This window comes from Meles meles, chromosome 3 (genome assembly GCF_922984935.1).
Source record: "Meles meles chromosome 3, mMelMel3.1 paternal haplotype, whole genome shotgun sequence".
Lineage (NCBI taxonomy): Eukaryota > Metazoa > Chordata > Mammalia > Carnivora > Mustelidae > Meles > Meles meles.
In genome coordinates this window covers 158713671-158731912 of record NC_060068.1, presented here as the reverse complement: position 1 = coordinate 158731912, position 18242 = coordinate 158713671, and the positions used below count along the sequence as shown (strand labels likewise).

General features: G+C 45.3%; 1 protein-coding gene across 8 annotated transcripts in view; it reads left to right on the top strand.

Moving 5' to 3' along the window:
* The window catches only part of PDZD2 (PDZ domain containing 2), a 349024-nt gene that overhangs the window by 292170 nt on the left and 38612 nt on the right, over window positions 1-18242 (top strand). For 7 of the 8 annotated variants that reach the window (XM_045999587.1, XM_045999588.1, XM_045999586.1 and 4 more), the window contains 4 exons: window positions 6998-7109; window positions 13065-13210; window positions 16237-16356; window positions 17468-17582. In XM_045999587.1, the coding sequence (XP_045855543.1) occupies window positions 6998-7109; window positions 13065-13210; window positions 16237-16356; window positions 17468-17582 (493 nt within the window). Of the gene's footprint in view, window positions 1-4750; window positions 5047-6997; window positions 7110-13064; window positions 13211-16236; window positions 16357-17467; window positions 17583-18242 lie in introns of those variants that run through there. The other variant, XM_045999592.1, reaches the window with a different exon arrangement.

Genomic DNA, 18242 nt, shown 5'->3' with positions numbered 1-18242 from the left:
TGGCACAGCAAGTAGCTTTTGGCTTTCTCCAATCCCGGTTTAGGATTCAGTCCCGGTGTAGAGCATCGTGTTTGCACACTGTTCCCCTTGCATCCCCAAGGCCAGTAGGAATGATACAGAGGAGCTCGAGCAGATGCACAGGCAGTGGATTTGTATCGCAGCTGAGGAACCCAGATTGCTGGCAACCTGCATGTTCCATGACAGACTCCAAGCAGATCTGATTGCTCTGTGCTCCAGAGAGAGACATTATCTTTGTTCTACTGGACGATAAACAAACCTGCCTTTTCCTCCAGAGACACTAGCTCTGACTTTCAAGGTGCTTCGCTTTGAAAAGATAGATAATCCAGAGTAAAAACAGCCTGTGCCTCAGTTCTCAAGCCACATAGAAATGGGAGAAGCCCATGGAGGATGGTCTCCCGGCAGTGCATAGCAGAGGCCCTGTCATATCAAATAAAGGACCGCTGATGAAAATAGTCTTGTCTCCTCTGAATACAACTCAGCCTCTGGTGGTTATTTGAGTCCATGACCATGAATTTAAACTCAGCTGGCAGAAATCCTCCTCCCAATCTGGAGAGGGGAAATCAAGTTGGTTCTACTTAAAGTACTTTTCATTTATATTCAAAATCTGCCTGATTTGCATTTGCACTTTGAGACTAAAGTAGCCAGCTGCCTGCTACACTGCATGGAGGAGGGCGATGTGGACTGTGCCTCTAACAGAGGCTCTGTGTTCTCGGGGGCAGCCATTTTCGGTCTGGGGGCCCCCGTTTTCCATGTCCACCACCTCTTAGAAATGCAGAGAAGCGCTTAGACTAGAGAAAGCTGCGTTTCTACTCCCCACTGATTCAGCTGGAAAAACACCCTCTGCAGGTTCATGGACCAGACCTGCTGTGGACGATTCTAAGGCTCCCACCCCTAATGAGCCCTGCCACCTGCTCCTTGAGATTTGTCTTTCCTCTGGTTTTGAATGTTCCAGGGGTTGAGGAACAGGGCTTTTGGCTACATATTTTGGGGTAGCAATCGGATATGTCTCTAGAGTTTCATCTCCATCTCCTTTCGGGAAGACTCCCTTGAGTTTCTGTTTAATCTGCTGTTTAAATGGACTCCTTTCTTCTTTCCCAGCCCTGCCTGCTGAGTCTGGGTGTCTTTTGTTTTGCTTTGTTTGTTTGTTTGTTTTTAAACTTCCCGTTTCTTTGCTTTCTGACATAGACTTTTTTCCTAAAATACTTTTCTAGATTCTGTCACGTGGGGCTCAGCACTGTGAAAGGCATGGAATCCATGAGTCGTCTGTTTCTAAAGTATCCGTTGTTCATATGCATCTAGACCACCACCACCTCTGAGCTGGTTAATTCCAGCCAGGAAATTTGCTCCTACCTGACCTACATCAAGTTCTGGCCTGTGATCATCCTGCCTAGCTCCCCTTGGCAGGTCTCGTGTTTGCTTCCTGTCCAGTCGGAATCCCATACATTTCTCAGGCCACTTCCGTCAGACCAACAAAAATAACTGTGTCCCTTTCAAATTGACCCAGGAATTTTTTTTAAATCTCCTCGTGGGCTTCTTTACCATTCACCTTCAGATCTGTACAAACTTTCTGATCCCTCTCAATCCCTTTCTGATCCCAAATCCTCTTACTCAAGCTCTGCTGTTCTTAAATCACCTCTCATTGTCTTCTGGGCCCGAAACGGCCATCGGAGCCTCATTGCATTCTGTTCCCCGTGGTTTTGCCTCTTTTTCTCGGGTGGATTTCTTTAGTCCCCAGTCATGCCCTCCGATCTATTAAAAACTAAAGTGTCTCCCCATTCGTGTGACACCCACTTTCACTGTGGTAGGGCACTGGCCTCCGAGACCTCACAGCCTCCTCTCCCCTTCAGACCTGCACAGCCTGTTGTCTGTGATCTCTGCTTTTCCTTCACAGAAGCCTCGCTCTTCCCCTGGTTAATTGCCGCATGTTTCTTGACTGTCTGTCTGCCACTGCTTCTGCTCGGATTGAGGCCAGAGTGTGTTCTCAGGTCATCCTTGGTGTCCCATGCAGACCTGGCTTCCAGGAGCATGCATTTCCAAGAACATGCATTTGAAACAGTTCTAAGCTGTTAGGTTGGCAGTCATTTTATGGAGTTTTTTTTCCTCATCGTGAACCCAGCAGGATGGCGTATTCATGCTGGGGCATCGTTTGTCTTGCTTTGTTCATTCATTAAATGTGCTGCTGTTTGTAGGTAGGAAGTGGAAATGTTTATCTCTGCAGTCTAGAGCTATAATCCTGGTCTGTGTCATCATCAAATCTAGAGGCACCCTGAGCTTGGTGGGGAGAAAGCTGGAGGGGTTTTGTTCAGCTGAATCTTCATGGTACTTCTGGGGTACAGTTAGGTACTCTGCTAGTACTTTCAAGTGCACTGTTACTACATCCTCATCATAACCCTGTTAGATCATTACCAGATAATTTTAACACCAAAACCCTTTCAACCCGGCTCTGCTTGGACCAGGGCGATAGTGAACCACCGAGCCCCAGGCCCTGCCCCACTTCCATCAGCCTGGGCCTCCACGTTCGTTATTAACTTTCTGGGTGATTCTGTTACACACCAGAGTTTGTCCAGGTCATTCCCGATGCCTGGACAAAATCAGATCCTTTCTAAATACCTGTGCCAGCCACTTTCCGCTCTCAGCATTGCTTAGCCTTGCCACATCCCTACTTCCAGAGACCCTTTATGGGCAACTCCTGAGCTTTGGGGCATGGGGGCGGGGGGAGACTTTTCTGTTCATTGCATTTCAGCTTTCTCTGACCCCAGCTTAGAATTCCATTTTCTCAAGTTGGATCCATTACCACATATTCGTCTGCTTACTGGTTTCCAGAATTTTGTTGCTGTTGTCTTCAACATTTTGTTGCTGTTCTCTTTGCCTGTGGGATTGGCTTTCATTTTAAAATCTCTTCTCTTTCATTTGAGTGTGGTTTCAAATGAAGGGGGAAAAAAGAAGGAAATCTGTCATCTTTAATCAGAAAACTATCACTTAGGGACGCCCATGTGGTTCAGTCGGTTAAGCATCTGCCTTCAGCTCAGGTCATGATCCCAGGGTCCTGGAATCGAGTCCTGCATTGGGCTCCTTGCTCAGAGGGGAGCCTGCTTCTCCCTCTCCCTCTGCCAACTGCTCCCCCTGCTTGTGTGTTCTCTCTGACAAATAAGTAAGTAAATAAACTTAAAAAAATAAAAAACCAACTATCACTTAATTCTTTTTATTTTTAAGATTTTATTTATTTATTTATTTTGACAGACAGAGATCACAAGTAGGCAGAGAGGCAGACAGAGAGGAGGAAGCAGGCTCCCCACTGAACAGAGAGCCCAATGTGGGGCTCAATCCCAGGACCCTGGGATCATGACCTGAGCCGAAGGCAGAGGCTTTAACCCACTGAGCCACCCAGGCGCCCCTATCACTTAATTCTTAAATCAAACCCCATCTTTCATATGAGGACATTGAAGCTCAAGGAGGATGACTAATGGGCCTAAATTGCTACAAACCAGAATTTGTGTCCGGGCAGCTGGATTCTTAACCATTCTGCTCTACCACCTCACTGCAAACCCAGAAGCTAAAGATTCTTCTTCAGTGAGAGAGAATCTCATAGGCTACAAGTGTAGAAAACTGCTCAAACAGAAGGGCTCTAACTTGGAAATTGGCAAATCATATTAGATTCCATTAATATAATGGCATTGTTGTATAACACATGAATTAGAAATTGATCATGAATAATAGATTATACCAGCTGAACCAAAGGCTTTCCAGGAGAACTTTTTGCACATTTCATTTTAGAACAACTAAAATGACATCATTTCCAGAACAGTTTGATTTGTTCTTTGCATCTGAAAAAATGAAAATACAGCAAAGGGACTCTTTAGAGGGTGGACATTTTCAGACAATAGTCCGAAGACTGAAGAGAGGCACATTGTAATCAAAATTGCAATTTGTATGTTGTTACTTTCTGTTCCTTGAGTTCCAGGCCACCTCAAATCATGACAGACTATTTTCTGTTGCAAGAGGAAAAGGATCTGTTTCAATTCAGAACCCTGTGCAGACACCTTCCAGGGGTTCTGAAATCAGATTGTGCTTCTGCCTTGAGCTCAACAGTGCACATTTGCACCTCTTTGCAGTGTCTTTAGGTCCATTCTGACCGGTTATCTTGGGCTTTCGGTGGTCATGTAACACATACCATCTTTTGCATAAGATTTCCTTGGTATAAGGAATGGTATCGGTATTTTATAGATCACAGAAACCAAATGTCATCTCATTCTTTGGCACATTTAAGATTTTAAAAATTAAAAAAAAAAAAAAAAGAAGAAGAAGAAGGTTATTCCTCAAGGCTGTGATTCTCTTCTAAACTGCCTCTCCCAGATTCTGAAAATAAAGAAGATTTGGCTGCGGCTGGGCTCGCATCACAAGAGCCCAGATTTTGACACAGCGCATGTTCGCGCTTGTAAAACTCCACGCTCCGTCCCTGCGCACGTGATCCAGCCCAGGTCTCGGATATATGTTAGACACAAAAAGGTATTGATTACTTCAGGGTCTCCATTTATTTCCTCATCTGTCGATGGAGAAAATATTTTTTTACCTTGGGACACACGTTTGCTGCCAACATTAAATGGGGAAAATGTCAGGAATACGAACTACACAGTATGGTGCGGTATCGATCGCCCAACATGTTAACTCAATTAAAATGCTTCTGAGGATGGAGGAAGGGAAAATCCTCGTGACGCATGAAGCTGGAAATCAGGAGACGGAGGAGTCTCAGCCTTGCCTGTAATGAGTTGAAAAGCCTTGGGCAGGTCACTTTCCCTTCGGTTACTCATATGAGGGCTTATGTCATCTCCAAAATTCCTCCGATTACGCGAACTGGAGCCATGCTGGGAAAACAGAGGACAAATGGAAGAAGGAAACTTCCGAAGTCTGGAAACAGTGGGTCGGGATTGTTTTCTTCCCTTGACAGGAGCTCCTCTGACGTGCTTTCTGATGGTCTGGGCCTTGGCAGCTGTGGAGTAACCCGCGCCCTGACTGGGCACCGAGGAGGTAATGACCTACAAGCTGAGCCTGGGTCAGGTGGTCCGCGAGAAAGAACCAAGAACTTAACTCAGTCTCCAGTCATTGCTGTTTATGCTCCCGAGACAGGTTTTTTCCATAAAGCTTTTAAATTAAGCGAAGGGGGAGGCCCCGAGGCTTCTCTCTGGATTATTCTCATTTGCATATCTCCTCCTGTGCCTCAGCTCTCTGGCCGGTCTCCAAGAGGGTTCTTCTGCACTGGGTATGAATTAAATGTTACAGTTTGGGGTTGGGAAAGACCTCCCTCTTGAGAATCTCTAAAATCATCCTCAGGATTCTATTCTTGTCTTTACTTCATAATTTAAACCTGGAGACCTGCCAATCCCCAACATTGTAATAGGGATTCACCAAATTTATCTTTGTTTTATGTATCGGGATTCATTTGCTTTCCCACGGCCCCTTCCTCAACTCTCCTGCATCTCCTCATTTCTCAGACCTTTTTTCCCCCTCTTTCTCATCCGGAGAGATACTTGAACTTGAAGGGGAAGAGGGAATTTTGCAAACCTATGTTACATGTAAGATGTACATACGGAGCGCCTGGCTAGCTCAGGCTGTGGAGCATGGCGCTCTTGATCTCGCATTCATGAGTTTAAGCCCCATGTTGGGTGTGGAGCCTACTTAAAATACAAATATATATATATGAAAAAAATTTCCATATAAGCACTTACCTCTTAGAAGGAGGTGGAATTTACCTGGGAGACTACTTTATGCATTTTCATATACTGAATTTGAAATACAGTGTCTAATTTTTATTATCAGTTAACATTCAGGATTTGGGGTTTTTTTTGCATTATGATTATGTGATTTTTCAATGACTGTGAAGTGTTAAAGAATATCTTCTATGTCTTTTTAAATTCATGTATGTTTGTTCACGTGAATCCTACATGTTTGAATTAATATGACTTTTTCCCTTCAGAACCACCAAGGAAAATGAAATTTCAAATGGGAAAACTCTTTGTTTGATCTCATAAGTTTCATACATATAAATTTACTTCCCAAATTTTTTAAATGAACTCTTAAGCATATAAGTCACCTTTTCTTCTCTAATAAATGTAGTTTATTGTTGTTGTTTTTAGCATTTTTGGCTTTTCTACAGACCTTGAGACTTTTCCTGCACCACGCCTCAGGGTCTGGGAGCATAGGCCAGACGTGCAGGCTGACTTTCTGGGGCTCCCTGCACGTGGCCCAAGCAGTGCTAATTAGTACTCAGGAATGTGGCACACAGTGCGGCTGACCCAAGGGGTGTAGTTATTTGGCTGCCCCCAAATTAATGTTTTACTGTAATTCAGAACTGAGTTTAAATTACTGGCTTCAGGGCGCCTGGATGGCTCAGTGGGTTAAAGCCTCTGCCTTCGGCTCAGGTCATGATCTCAGGGTCCTGGGATCAAGCCCCACATCGGGTTCTCTGCTCCACAGGAAGCCTGCTTCCTCCTCTCTCTCTGCCTGCCTCTCTGCCTACTTGTGATCTCTGTCTGTCAAATAAATAAAATCTTAAAAAAATAATAATTTTTTTAAATAAATAAATTTCTGGTTTCATAGTTCTTGCAGCTCATGCTGTAGGAAAAAGCACTAGCCACAAGCCAAGAGACCTGGGCTGTCTTTGTGGCTTTGTGACCCCCTGGGCGACCTTGACCAACAAGTTTCCTCCAGAAATGAAGCGGCCTCTGGGGCCCTTTCCACTTTGAAACCTGATGTTTCTACGCTGTGCAGGACTGCACGCTGAGGAGGAACTTGCCGGCATAAAGCTGTGTGGTTCCAGGTTATCTGAGGGGCTGTGCTTTGATCCCAGGAAGCTTTTTTCCTCACGTGATACCTGTGTTGCAGCTCTGCTCCTCGAGCCTGGAGGTAACTGCTGGGAGGGGATCTCATTCGTGATCCCTGGCCCGCCTCCCCCGTCAGCTCCGTGTTCTCTGCATTTCAGATGCCTGGGACAGATGAGTCCCAAGATTCAGGCGGCCCCGAGGAATCCAAGGGAAACCTGGAAAGTCCCAAGCAGGGCAGCAGCAAAATGAAGCTCAAAAGTCGACTTTCAGGTGAGTGGAGCCCCGTGCCTGATGCGGCCTTCCGGAAAGTGAGCTACTAGCCTCAGGAGTGCGAAGATGAGAGTCAGGAACAGAAGGAGCGCCTCCCCCTCCCCTTACAGCCTCAAAATTATTTTCCCTTTAGCTAGTGCATGCCCCAAGCATAAAACTGCCTTCAGCCCGGCTGCCCAAGTGAATATTTTTATTTGAGTCATAATGAAGTGAATGTCAACATCTCCGCTCGTCTCTGCTCAAACCTAAACTTCCTGTGTGTGTGTGTGTGTTGTGTATGTGTGTGTGTGTGTGTGTGTGTGGTTCATTGACTTGCACAGAACTTCAGGTGACCCGTGCCCTATGGAACATTCCTAGTGGCCTGTCTTCCCGGCAAATGGCCCTCTCCCCCAAGCCCTTGGTCGACCGGAACCAGGGGCAAAGAGCTATTGACTTAATATGAAATCTGCATCTCAACGAAGCAGGCAGAAAAAGAGGATGGGAGTTGCACCTCTGGAGACAAAGAGATTTCACATTTCCTGGGGATAACCTCATAGCAGCTGGCCCGCGCTCCGAGAGGGAAAGTTCTTGTTGAAAGCAGAGGCCCCATGGGGTGCCTGGGTGGCTCAGCTCATGATCCTGGAGTTCTAGGATCCAGTCCTGCATTAGGGCTCCCTGCTCAGTGGGGAGTCTGCTTCTTCCTCTGACCTTCCCCCTCTCATGCTCGCTCGCACTCTCTCTCTCGCTCTTTCTTACCCTCTCAAATAAATAAATAAAATCTTTAAAAAAAAAAAAAGAAAAGAAAGAAAGAGCAAGCAAACAGAGGCCACATGCAAGAACCTATTATGATCCAAGGGTCCTAGGCACCCACTTGCTGATGGGCTCTTTCCCCTATTAAACAACAAACAAAAAACCCTGAAAGATACATTTTGTGTCTGCATTGGTATAAAGGTACAAGCTGGATTCCTTATTATCTCTTCATTACCATGATGTTTACACTTAAAACTTTCTTACGGGCCGCTGCACTGTGTCTGCTGGCCTGACGGAGAGGCCCGCCCTGGCTGCCTACCCATGAAAGGGTCTCATGTGACCTTGGGCCGCAAGCCCCTGAACTTCCTCTCCCTCACCTGAGAAAAGGAGATAATAATCCTGACTTCGAAAGGGTGAGCAGATTAAAAAACAAAACACTCGCACGAGTGGCCAGCCAAACACAAGGTGTGTCAGCATCCAAAACATGCCAGGCTCCTCTTGGACACAAACCCGGGGGGGAGGGGTGCTGTCTGTGCCGCCACCCGGGACCCCTGCCACCCCCGCCCCTGTTGCCACTGCCTGGCCCTCTGCGGAGCTGTTCCCAGGTAAAGCGACTGGTATAGGACCCTAAAACATCTGTTTCTTTTAACAAACCAGCGTGACAAAGTGAATTAGTCTGTTCGTAACTCACAATAGTTAGGCAGTGTCTATCAGAACGCAGGGCGGTGACCAGTGAAATGGCCAGAGGCTGATAAGTTGGAGGGGAGGCATCGTGTCTGAGGTCCTCACGCGGAGAGACCATCCGGCTCCCCCGAGACCCTGAGAACAGCAGAGAGAAATGCATTTCATTCCTGTGTGCGTTTGGGGCCTGGACGTCACAGGGGCGTAGCAGATGAAGAGCTTTAAGCCAGCTGTCTTGGCACAGTTAATCAGCACCTTATCAACATTCCCCAGGAGGGCCACAGAGCTCTGGGGAAGTATTGGGGACCTTTGAAACCCATACGGTCACATTCCTCATTTTATGGATGAGACCAGAGGAGTTAAGGGAATCCCAAAGGTCACTCACTCAGTGCCAGCAAAAAGATCTGCCTCCCAGATAGTTCTTCTTACGAACCCTGGCTTCCTGAGAATCTTGATGGGAATCCTGCTTCCCAGGCTGGGGCTCTATGGATACAGACTTGGGGACAGGGAGATAGCTAGGGACCTTTCAAATCATAATTCTCTAATGCTGTTTATGCTATTAATGTAGAACAAGCGGCACATTCAGCTGAGTAAAATCCACAGCTGGTTGTTGTTTGCCACAAATGGAGGTCACCCTCTCTTCCTGTCCTTCCCGGACACCTGGGGCCATAATAAGCAAATTTGTATAACAGGCATGACGCCGGGGAGAACTGTGTTCACTTCTTAGCCCTGCTGTGACTTGACCTGAGACCAGTGACTTGACTTCTCTGGGTCTCTGTTTCTTTGGGTGTAGAGTGAGGATTATACTGTACATTTATTCTGGAAATCAGCGCCCCGTCTCGGTTGAAAGACGGAGTGAGAGAGGGAACGTGGCGCTGCCCCTGCAGGTTTGGCAGTGATGGCCCACCGCACCCCTGCCCACGTTAACATCACATTCGTCACTGTCATTTCCAACTTTATTATCACTGCTGTCTCCTCTTTCCCTGTCAAGAGGGGAAGATGCTTGAATAGTTTCAGAGAGGAATATTCTCGAGAACTTTAGGTGGTGGTAAGGCGTGCGACAGGAGGTACGAAGATGGAAGTCTGTCTGGGTCGTGGTGCTCAGGGGAGGCATCCAGAGGACACAGGATGAAGGAGGGCCAGGGCCTTGGCGAGATTTGACAGAACCCAAGAGGAAGCCAACGGTGGTCTGGACAAGGGAGAAAATGCACCAGAAATGTTTAGGGACAGTGAGGGAAAATTGGTTAGAGAAGTTTTTAGCAACTGTTTTTCCTCCTCAGCTTTCCGAAAGATCCAGTAATCCAACAGGAACCACGATTGAATCCAGCAGAGCTTGTCAGGGAGATTAGGGGTGAGGAGCCCCTCGGGGAGGGAGCTGATGGTGCCGGCAAAGTGAGGTAAAATGTCAGGCGATATTTATAGGCTCCCCAGTTTTGGAAAGGATGCGGGAGGAGGACAGATCCTCTCCTTTGAGAATCAGCAGGCCAGAGCCACGAATTCATGGAGCAGGGCCGTGGGAGATTAAGGCTGGAAGAATAATTTGAGACCTTGGAAGGCGGCTTACGGAGCTGGGTCTTCATTCAGTGCCGTGAAATATGTTCAGCCTCAAGACATTTGAATAATGTGGTCACCTGCTAATTGGTCTGTCCTGTAAACTTGGATTTTTATTTCCTAGTTTCTAAAAGCGAGTCACTCTGGTATTCGCGTGTTGGTATCTTATCTACAGACACTACCGTATGTGGTTTCTCTTCTGTTGAGGCAAGTGCCCCCTGTCAGCTCAAAAGGCACTTCCTTCTAATAAATCTTTTTCAGATGAGTAAGCATGCCAAGATGGAGTAATCTGGCCATGAATTAGTAAGTCCTGAATTATTAAGGAGGTTCTGTAAAAAAGTTCCAGCCACCTCCACTAAGATTTTTGCCTCGTCTGGCTCCAGAATGACTAAAGTGATTTTATAGAACATTTTTCCTGATATCCTAACCTGAATTTTCCTTACTTCATACTGCCTTTTTTGCCAGCAGGCTTCCCTTTTAATTTTGGTATTTTTGACTTATCCGTGTTAATACCCTACATTTGTGATCTTTTAAAATGGAAATTTCTCTTTGATTGCAAAGGAGGCTCGGGTGTTTGAAAACCTGTATCACAAAGTTAATATGTAGCTTTTGAAACACCGGGCTTTTAGTGATGTTCATGTTAATATAACTATCAGCACTCTTCCAACTTTTCATCACCATTAAAGACTCAATATATTATTTTTAAAAGAGTACAGAATCATCCTGTTTTATTTCATGACAAACTTTCTGAAAAAGTAAATTGAATTTTAGTTCATCAAATAAAATATAGTCTAGGAGAATTTGATATTACAAAGAATCTGTATATGTATATAGCTATACACACAAGTGTGATACATTCATAATGTATCATGTAAACATTGTGATGTGATTATAGCTATATTCAGTGTAACTGAGCCATCATTTAAAAATTAATTCCCTTAAATTATGCTATTTTAAAAATAGCATATAATATAAACTAAGTATTGATAAAGGTGTCTTTAAAAATTACTACAAAAATTTCTTAAGACACAAAGTTCTAAGCATAAAGGGAAAAATCAATACATTATATGTTAAATTATGAATTTTTGTTCCTGTAAAAATACCATTAAACATGAAATAGGCAAGTCACAGACATGGAAAAGATATCTTCATTACATAGATCCCATGAAGGACTCATATCTAAAACATTAACAATAGAAAAATAAAAACTCCTATAAGTCAACAACAAAAAGACAGAAACCCATTAAAAGAATAAGCAAACAGGCACTTTACCACTTTATCAGGAAAAAAAAAGCCACTGTACAAATTTACAAAAGTTAAAACAGCCAACGAATTTTTGAAAGCTCAGTCACATTGGTCATCAGTGGAATGTAAATTAAAAACCATAAGAGGGCCCCTGGCTGTCTTGGTTGGTAGTGTGTGGGACTCTTGATCTTGGGCTTATGAGTTTAAGCCCCACATTGGGTATAGAGATTACTTGAAAATACAATATTTTTTTAAAAGGGGGGGGCACCTGGGTGGCTCAGTGGGTTAAAGCCTCTGCCTTCAGCTCAGGTCATGATCCCAGGGTCCTGGGATCGAGCCCCACATCGGGCTCTCTGCTTAGTAGGAAGCCTGCTTCCTCCTCTCTCTCGGCCTGCCTCTCTGCCTACTTGTGATCTCTGTCTGTCAAATAAATAAAATAAAATCTTTTTTAAAAAAATACCACAGTGAAATGTCATTATGTACCTAAGAGATTGGCTGAAATTTAAAACACTGGCACCACCAAGTATGACGATGATGTGGGAAAAGTAGGACTCCCATACGGTGGTGTTCCAGCATTGGGAAAGGTGGCTGTGTACTCGTAGCTCAGCAGCTCTGTCCTAGGTCTGCACCCCACACATGGGATTCCTATGAGAATGTTCCATAACAGTCTGTTCTAGATCAAGGGTCGGCAAACTACCACCCACAGCTGGATTTGTATGGACCACAAGCTAGAAGTACTTTCTGTATCTTCAGTGGATTTAAAAAAAAAAAGAGAATATGCAGCAGAGACCATCTGTGGCCCATAGAGCCTAAAACATTTACTATCTGGCCTTACCAAAAAAAAAAAAAAAAAAAAAAGTTGTTGACTCTTGTTCTAGAACTGAAACCGGAAACAAAGCAAGTGTTCATCAGCAACAGAATGGATAGCCAAACTGTGGTAACTGTGGTATGTTTATACAGTGGAGTAGTATACAGAAATGGAATGAACAGACTCTTAGCACCAACATGTGGACTTTCGCAAATAGATGCCAAGAGTGAAGAACCAGATACAAAAAGTACATATCTTATGTGTTCATTTATCTAAAGTTCAAAAATAGGCAAAAGTCATCTCTGATGTTGGAAGTCAGGATAATGATTACCATGGGTGAAGGCTGGCTAGTGGTGCCAAAGCGGCTGTTGAGGTCCAGAAATATTGTTTCTTGGTCTGACGGTAGGTTTCTGGAACATTCACTTTGTGAAGTTTCATGGAACTGTACACTTATGACTTGTGCAAATTTCTGTGAAATTTTATTCTTTAATAAAGAAGTTTATTTAACAAGTCATTACATGGGGAAAAAAAAAAAAGCACCTGCCCCAACAACGGAAGTGTACCAAACAGAATAAAAAGGTTCCTCCGTCACTAGAAAACCATCTACTGGTTGCTTTCTCATTGTTGTTTACTGCCTTGTCAACGCTGGCTACATCTTACTTAGATGAAACGTGTACATTTTCCCATATCCAGTCTGGTTTCTTCAAAGACTGGCACTTGCTTCATTATCTGGCATTAATGGCCCCAACGGACCCCCAGCTTAGGCAGAGCTTATTGGTAGAAAGCAATGAGCTACTGAGCTCATCTCATACTTTGAAAGTACACCAGGCTTTCTGAAGACCATATAGGGTAGAGGTAAATCCAACAAGTTTATGCCTGTGATACTCATAATGTTCTTTCCATCCCATATCACGCCATGTTTTTCTCCGTGTGTTCACAAGGGGGTGTACACCGTCTGGAGTCTGTTGAAGAATATAATGAGCTGATGGTGCGAAATGGGGACCCCAGGATCAGGATGTTGGAAGTCTCCCGAGATGGCCGAAAGCACTCTCTTCCCCAGCTGCTGGACTCTACTGGGACATCACAGGTAGGACAGTACCATGGAGCCTTTCATTTTCTCAGACTGTCAGAGTTGCCTGGTTAGGGACGTAAGAGCATGTTCCCACCCCTGGGTCTCGAGGCTTTCTTTTACTCTTTACTCTTTCAGAGACCAACAAGAGCATCCTTCTGGGGAAGAGCTGCCCACCTGTGTGGGCAGGGGTGTTTGGGACTAGAGATGTAGCACAGAGAGCGGGGTCTATCTGTGGAGGCTAGGAAGAAGTCAGCCCAGGATTTGAAAACAGTAGAGAAAAATAATCCTTTGTTGGATCTCGACATCTTGATCCCCTTCCTACTGTGTGTTTTGGACCTGAGAGCTGCTTTCAACTGCCAGGAGACAATGGCGCCTCACAGTCTGTGGTCAACCACCGTCGCTTGTTCAATGGGCGCGTCAGGTGTCAGCATAACCACTGGGTGGGTGGGTGAGTGTTGGGTCGTGTGAAGTGGGGGGAGTGCATGTGTGTGTCTGTACTATGTCTAGGATTTTACCTGTTACTTAGTGATGGTTCAAATAGACAAGGTCAGAGGACTTTGGGGGTTGGGGGTATAGGAGGCAATGATGTTAATATTCCAGGACCCGCCCCAGAAGAGCTCAGGGCTCCCTAATTCTTCACAGGGCTCTTCCACAATTACATTATCCTCAGTCCAGTTACAAGTGGGTAGAGAGCTCCCAACCTAGTTGAAGGCAGGCTCAGTCTCTGGGGAACTCGTGGAGTGCTCTTGCAGTCCTGGCACCGTCAGCCAGATGGCTCAAGAGAAACCACTGGCATCTTGCCTACAGTGAAGCAGAGATGGAAACGGAGGGTGGAGCAGTGACATCCATAAGTGCGTGTAGACTCATGAATCACAGAGATGAAAAGGTCCTGGGGCAGATCATCTGGGTCAAGTCATTCTTTTGGTGTGTTATCACCATTTTACAGACGGGCCAGTGAATCTCAAAGAGAGTGAGTATTTCACTCATAGTGATTTGCCAGAATCCCTGGGAAGAACATTTTACCTAGCCAGTGAAATAGTAAGTGCCTGTGTTCCAGAGACAGCTGCTGATCAAGTTATTTTGTGTGGAATCTACCCAAAGACAACTTGAGTTGGGACATGGAGAAAAAGCAGAGCAGAGAACCTGCGTGGGTCCTGGTTAAAACTCCTCCAGACCCGTGACTGGAGACAAGCCTGTGACCTGCTCAGAATGATCCAGCTGGACCAGCAGAGTCAGGAGGTGGACCAGAAAGTCGTAGGAGAACCACTTGTCAGGCTGTTTTAGTTAGTGCAGAAAGTAAGAGAGGGTTTCCTGCCATCACAGCCAAGGAGGCCGAGCTCTGAGGTGATTTCTTAAGTGACCTGCTGAGAAACCTGACCATACTTAGAGCCCAGAAATACCTATTTCTGGACGAAGCTCCTAGAAAGCACAGGCTGGTGAGATTTTAGAGGAAAGATTTTTTTCCCCTTGTCAAAATGTCCGTTTTCTTTTCTTCTTTTCTGCTCTTTTCTTTTTCTACCAGGATTCACCCGTCTTTTCCCTTGTTCTCTCTCCCTCCCCTATAAAGCGTTGCAGAGGGTAGAGCCACCCAATACAGCTTTCCACCAGGATGGAGATAGCTGATGTCCGTCCTGTCCAGTATGGTAGCCACTTGTGTCTACTGAGCACATGAGACGTGGGCAGTGAGACTGAGGAGTGTATTTTTCATTTTAATCTTTGTTTAAATACAGACAGCCAGAGGTGACTGGTGGCTGCCATCTTGGACAGCGGAGGTCTAAGAAGTGCAGCGGGACCCTTGACGCTCATCAAGAGAATAAGGCAGTGTGCAGACCTCTGCTTCCCACGGGCTCCCAAAGGGGAGATGGCAGGAGGTGCAGCTGGAGAGAGAGTTCCCTTACAAGTCCACACATGAACTCCGTATTTGAGGGCTGGAAACCCATGGGCTGTGTCTGGCCATCTCCATGATGGTTTCAGTAAAAGGGCAGTAACCCTGCCAAGCCAACATTTTTAAAATAAATTAGAGTCTGGGAGGCCAGCATAGCTAGCAGATTTTGTGAAACTGCAAAATAGAATTGTTCTAAGCTGCCAGGAATACAAAAATATCATTAGCAGACATCTCATTTCTACCTTTGGATGTAGAATATACTAATTAAGGCTAGAAACTATTTTCTGATGTCTCTTTTCTCAAATTAAGCACGAAGTGATTTTTTTTTCTTTTTTTGCTTATGCTGGACTATCTGTCTCGTTTCCGAGATTTATTATTCTAAGAAGAATAGCAAGAAGATAGATTGTAGAAGTGCTTTAGCAACAGATTTGCTTAAAGTCTTGTTTATGTTCTAAACGGTGAACCCCGCTTGCACACGTGTACGTGTGGGTGATAGACAGGAAAGGGACTGAGATGTGAGCTCCTGCGTGCGAGCACGGGGGGAAAGGGTAGCTGACGGGAAAGTATTTTATTTTCCAAATGTGAGGGGTTAGAACTGAAGCTGCTGTCCTTTGTCAGTGGGGTGTTTTATATGAAATAATAGTTGTCAAAGTTTGTGGTTTGGGTTTTAATAAGAAACAAGGGCTTGCTACATTTTTGGTTGAGTGAATTCAGCTTAAAATGGCAAGATACTTTCTAACCATGATGGTGAACGGGGTGGGGGTAGGAAGCGGCTTCCAGGGAGAACCTGACCACAGGATAGCCCTCCTACGTCTCTGAGGCCTCTCGGCTTCCGGTTCCTGACTCCATTCCAGAAAGCAAGTAGGAGGATGTGCGGGTACCGTCAAAGGAAGGGCACCACTGGGTGCCTACAGCCTCCAGGCAGCTCTCCCTGCGACGAGGGCAGCACCGCACAGCGTGTGACAGCAGGGGCTGGTCCTCTAATGGTGTCCATCACACGCTCCTTCACGCTGCTGGGCCAGAGATGGAGCAGGGAGAAATGGCTGTCTAACCCAAAAGACAGCTGAGATTTTCAAAATCTGAATATGTTTCTATGCCAGAGGCCCCAGAAGGGTACACACGACTATCCCTGACTTTGCCTTGTGCTGACTTGTAGGAATACCACATTGTAAAGAAGTCCACGCGCTCCCTAAGCACCACACAGGTGGAGTCCCCATGGAGACTCATCCGGCCTTCCGTCATCTCCATCATCGGGCTTTACAAAGAAAAGGGCAAGGTGAGCTCCTTTCTGCTCACTCTTTTGGCCCAGGTGAATGTTAGCATCTGCTTCTTACGTGGTTAACTTTATTACTGTATGTATGTATGTATGTATGTATATATTTGTTTGACAGTAGGCAGAGAGGCAGGCAGAGAGGAGGAAACAGACTCCCCACTGAGCAGAGACCCCCCCCGCCCCAATGCAGGGCTCGATCCCAGGACCCCGAGATCATGACCTGAGCCTAAGGCAGAGGCTTTAACCCACTGAGCCACCCAGGTGCCCCTATTTTTTTTTTTAAGGTATTTTATTTATTCATGAGAGAGAGAGGCTCCCCAAGGAGCAATCCCACAACCCTGGGATCATGACCCGAGCCGAAGGCAGACACTAAACCTACTGAGCCACTCAGGCCTAGCTTTATTAGTTTTTTTAATGGAAATAAAATTAAAAGGTACAAAGAGGAATAGATTGAGTGGCCTTTGTGTAAATTAGAGGGGATTCCCTCGCCTCCTCTCCCAGGGGCTGCTGAGTGAGTCACGCCCTCTTGGCCTCACGACATAAGGAGTCACCTGCTCCTGGGAGCCAGAGCACGGGTGGGGTGGACTGAATGCTCCAACATTTATGACTTTTGAAAGAAAAGGCACCTCTGCAGCTTCAGGGGATATATTACTCATTATCCTTCTGGATGAATTTCATAGCATTGCCTTTATCACAGAGAATAATACAAATAAGTTGATATGATACAAATACCAAACCATCCATTTTGATATTAGACAAAATGGGAAGACTGACACCAAAGAATAAAATAAATATGGCACCCAAATTGTACAAAATGACTCTCCTGAGCTATTCATTGATCCGTGCAAAATTGCCATTTTTGAAGATCCTAGGTTGTCAGATACTGGCAAGTTCACATGTTTCCAGCTGAGGCTTTCTCCCTTTAATGTAATGTGTAGCTAGTACAGTGCAAATAGATCTAAGGAAGGAAATGGAAAAGGGAATGCAAATTTAAATTTATAGCTGGTTAGTTTAACTCTGAGCCTACCTGGGAAGGAGGCCTCAGTTAAATAGAAAAAAGAGCAGATGCCCTCGGTTAAATACTGCATTGACAACCTTTCTGCTTGGGGTGTAGGGCCTTGGCTTTAGCATCGCTGGAGGTCGAGACTGCATTCGAGGACAGATGGGGATTTTTGTCAAGACCATCTTCCCAAATGGATCAGCTGCAGAGGATGGAAGACTGAAAGAAGGTAGGAGAAAGCCTCTTGGTGGTTCTCAGTGGTGGTGGGCTCTGATTCTATCCCCCTTGCAAGATGTGAAGCCAGTGGCACAGCAGCTAAGGCCATGGGCTTGGGGGTCAAGTAGACCTGAGCTGAATCTAATACTTACTACATCATGACCTTGGACAGTTGATGTAACCTGAGCTTCACTTTCCTTAGTTTGTAAGCTTTGGAATATTAGTACCTATCTCGAGGAGTCATTGTGGGGATTAAAGGAGATGATGTGGGGAATGATTTGATATTTTTTATTTGGGTCTTTAAATGTCTATCTTGTCCCCTTGGTTCTTAATGGTATTCCTTGCCTTGAAAATTCCTAAGAGCTTACAGGCCATTTTTGCCTCAGGGCCAGAGTGCATGTGTGTGTGTGTGTGTGTGTGTGTGTGTGTGTGTATGTGTACCTTTTATATTCTCCATAGTCCCTGCCATTTTGCATAAATATACTAAACGAGTGCATTTTTTCCTCCCAGCTTTATTGGGATGCAATTGATCCATAACATTGTGTGAGTTTAAGGCATACAGCATGATGATTTGATGTGCACATATATTGCAAAAGAGCAGCACATTGAGCTAGCTAACACCTCATCACATCATATAATGACTGTGTGTGGTGGAGTGGGGTGAGAACATGTA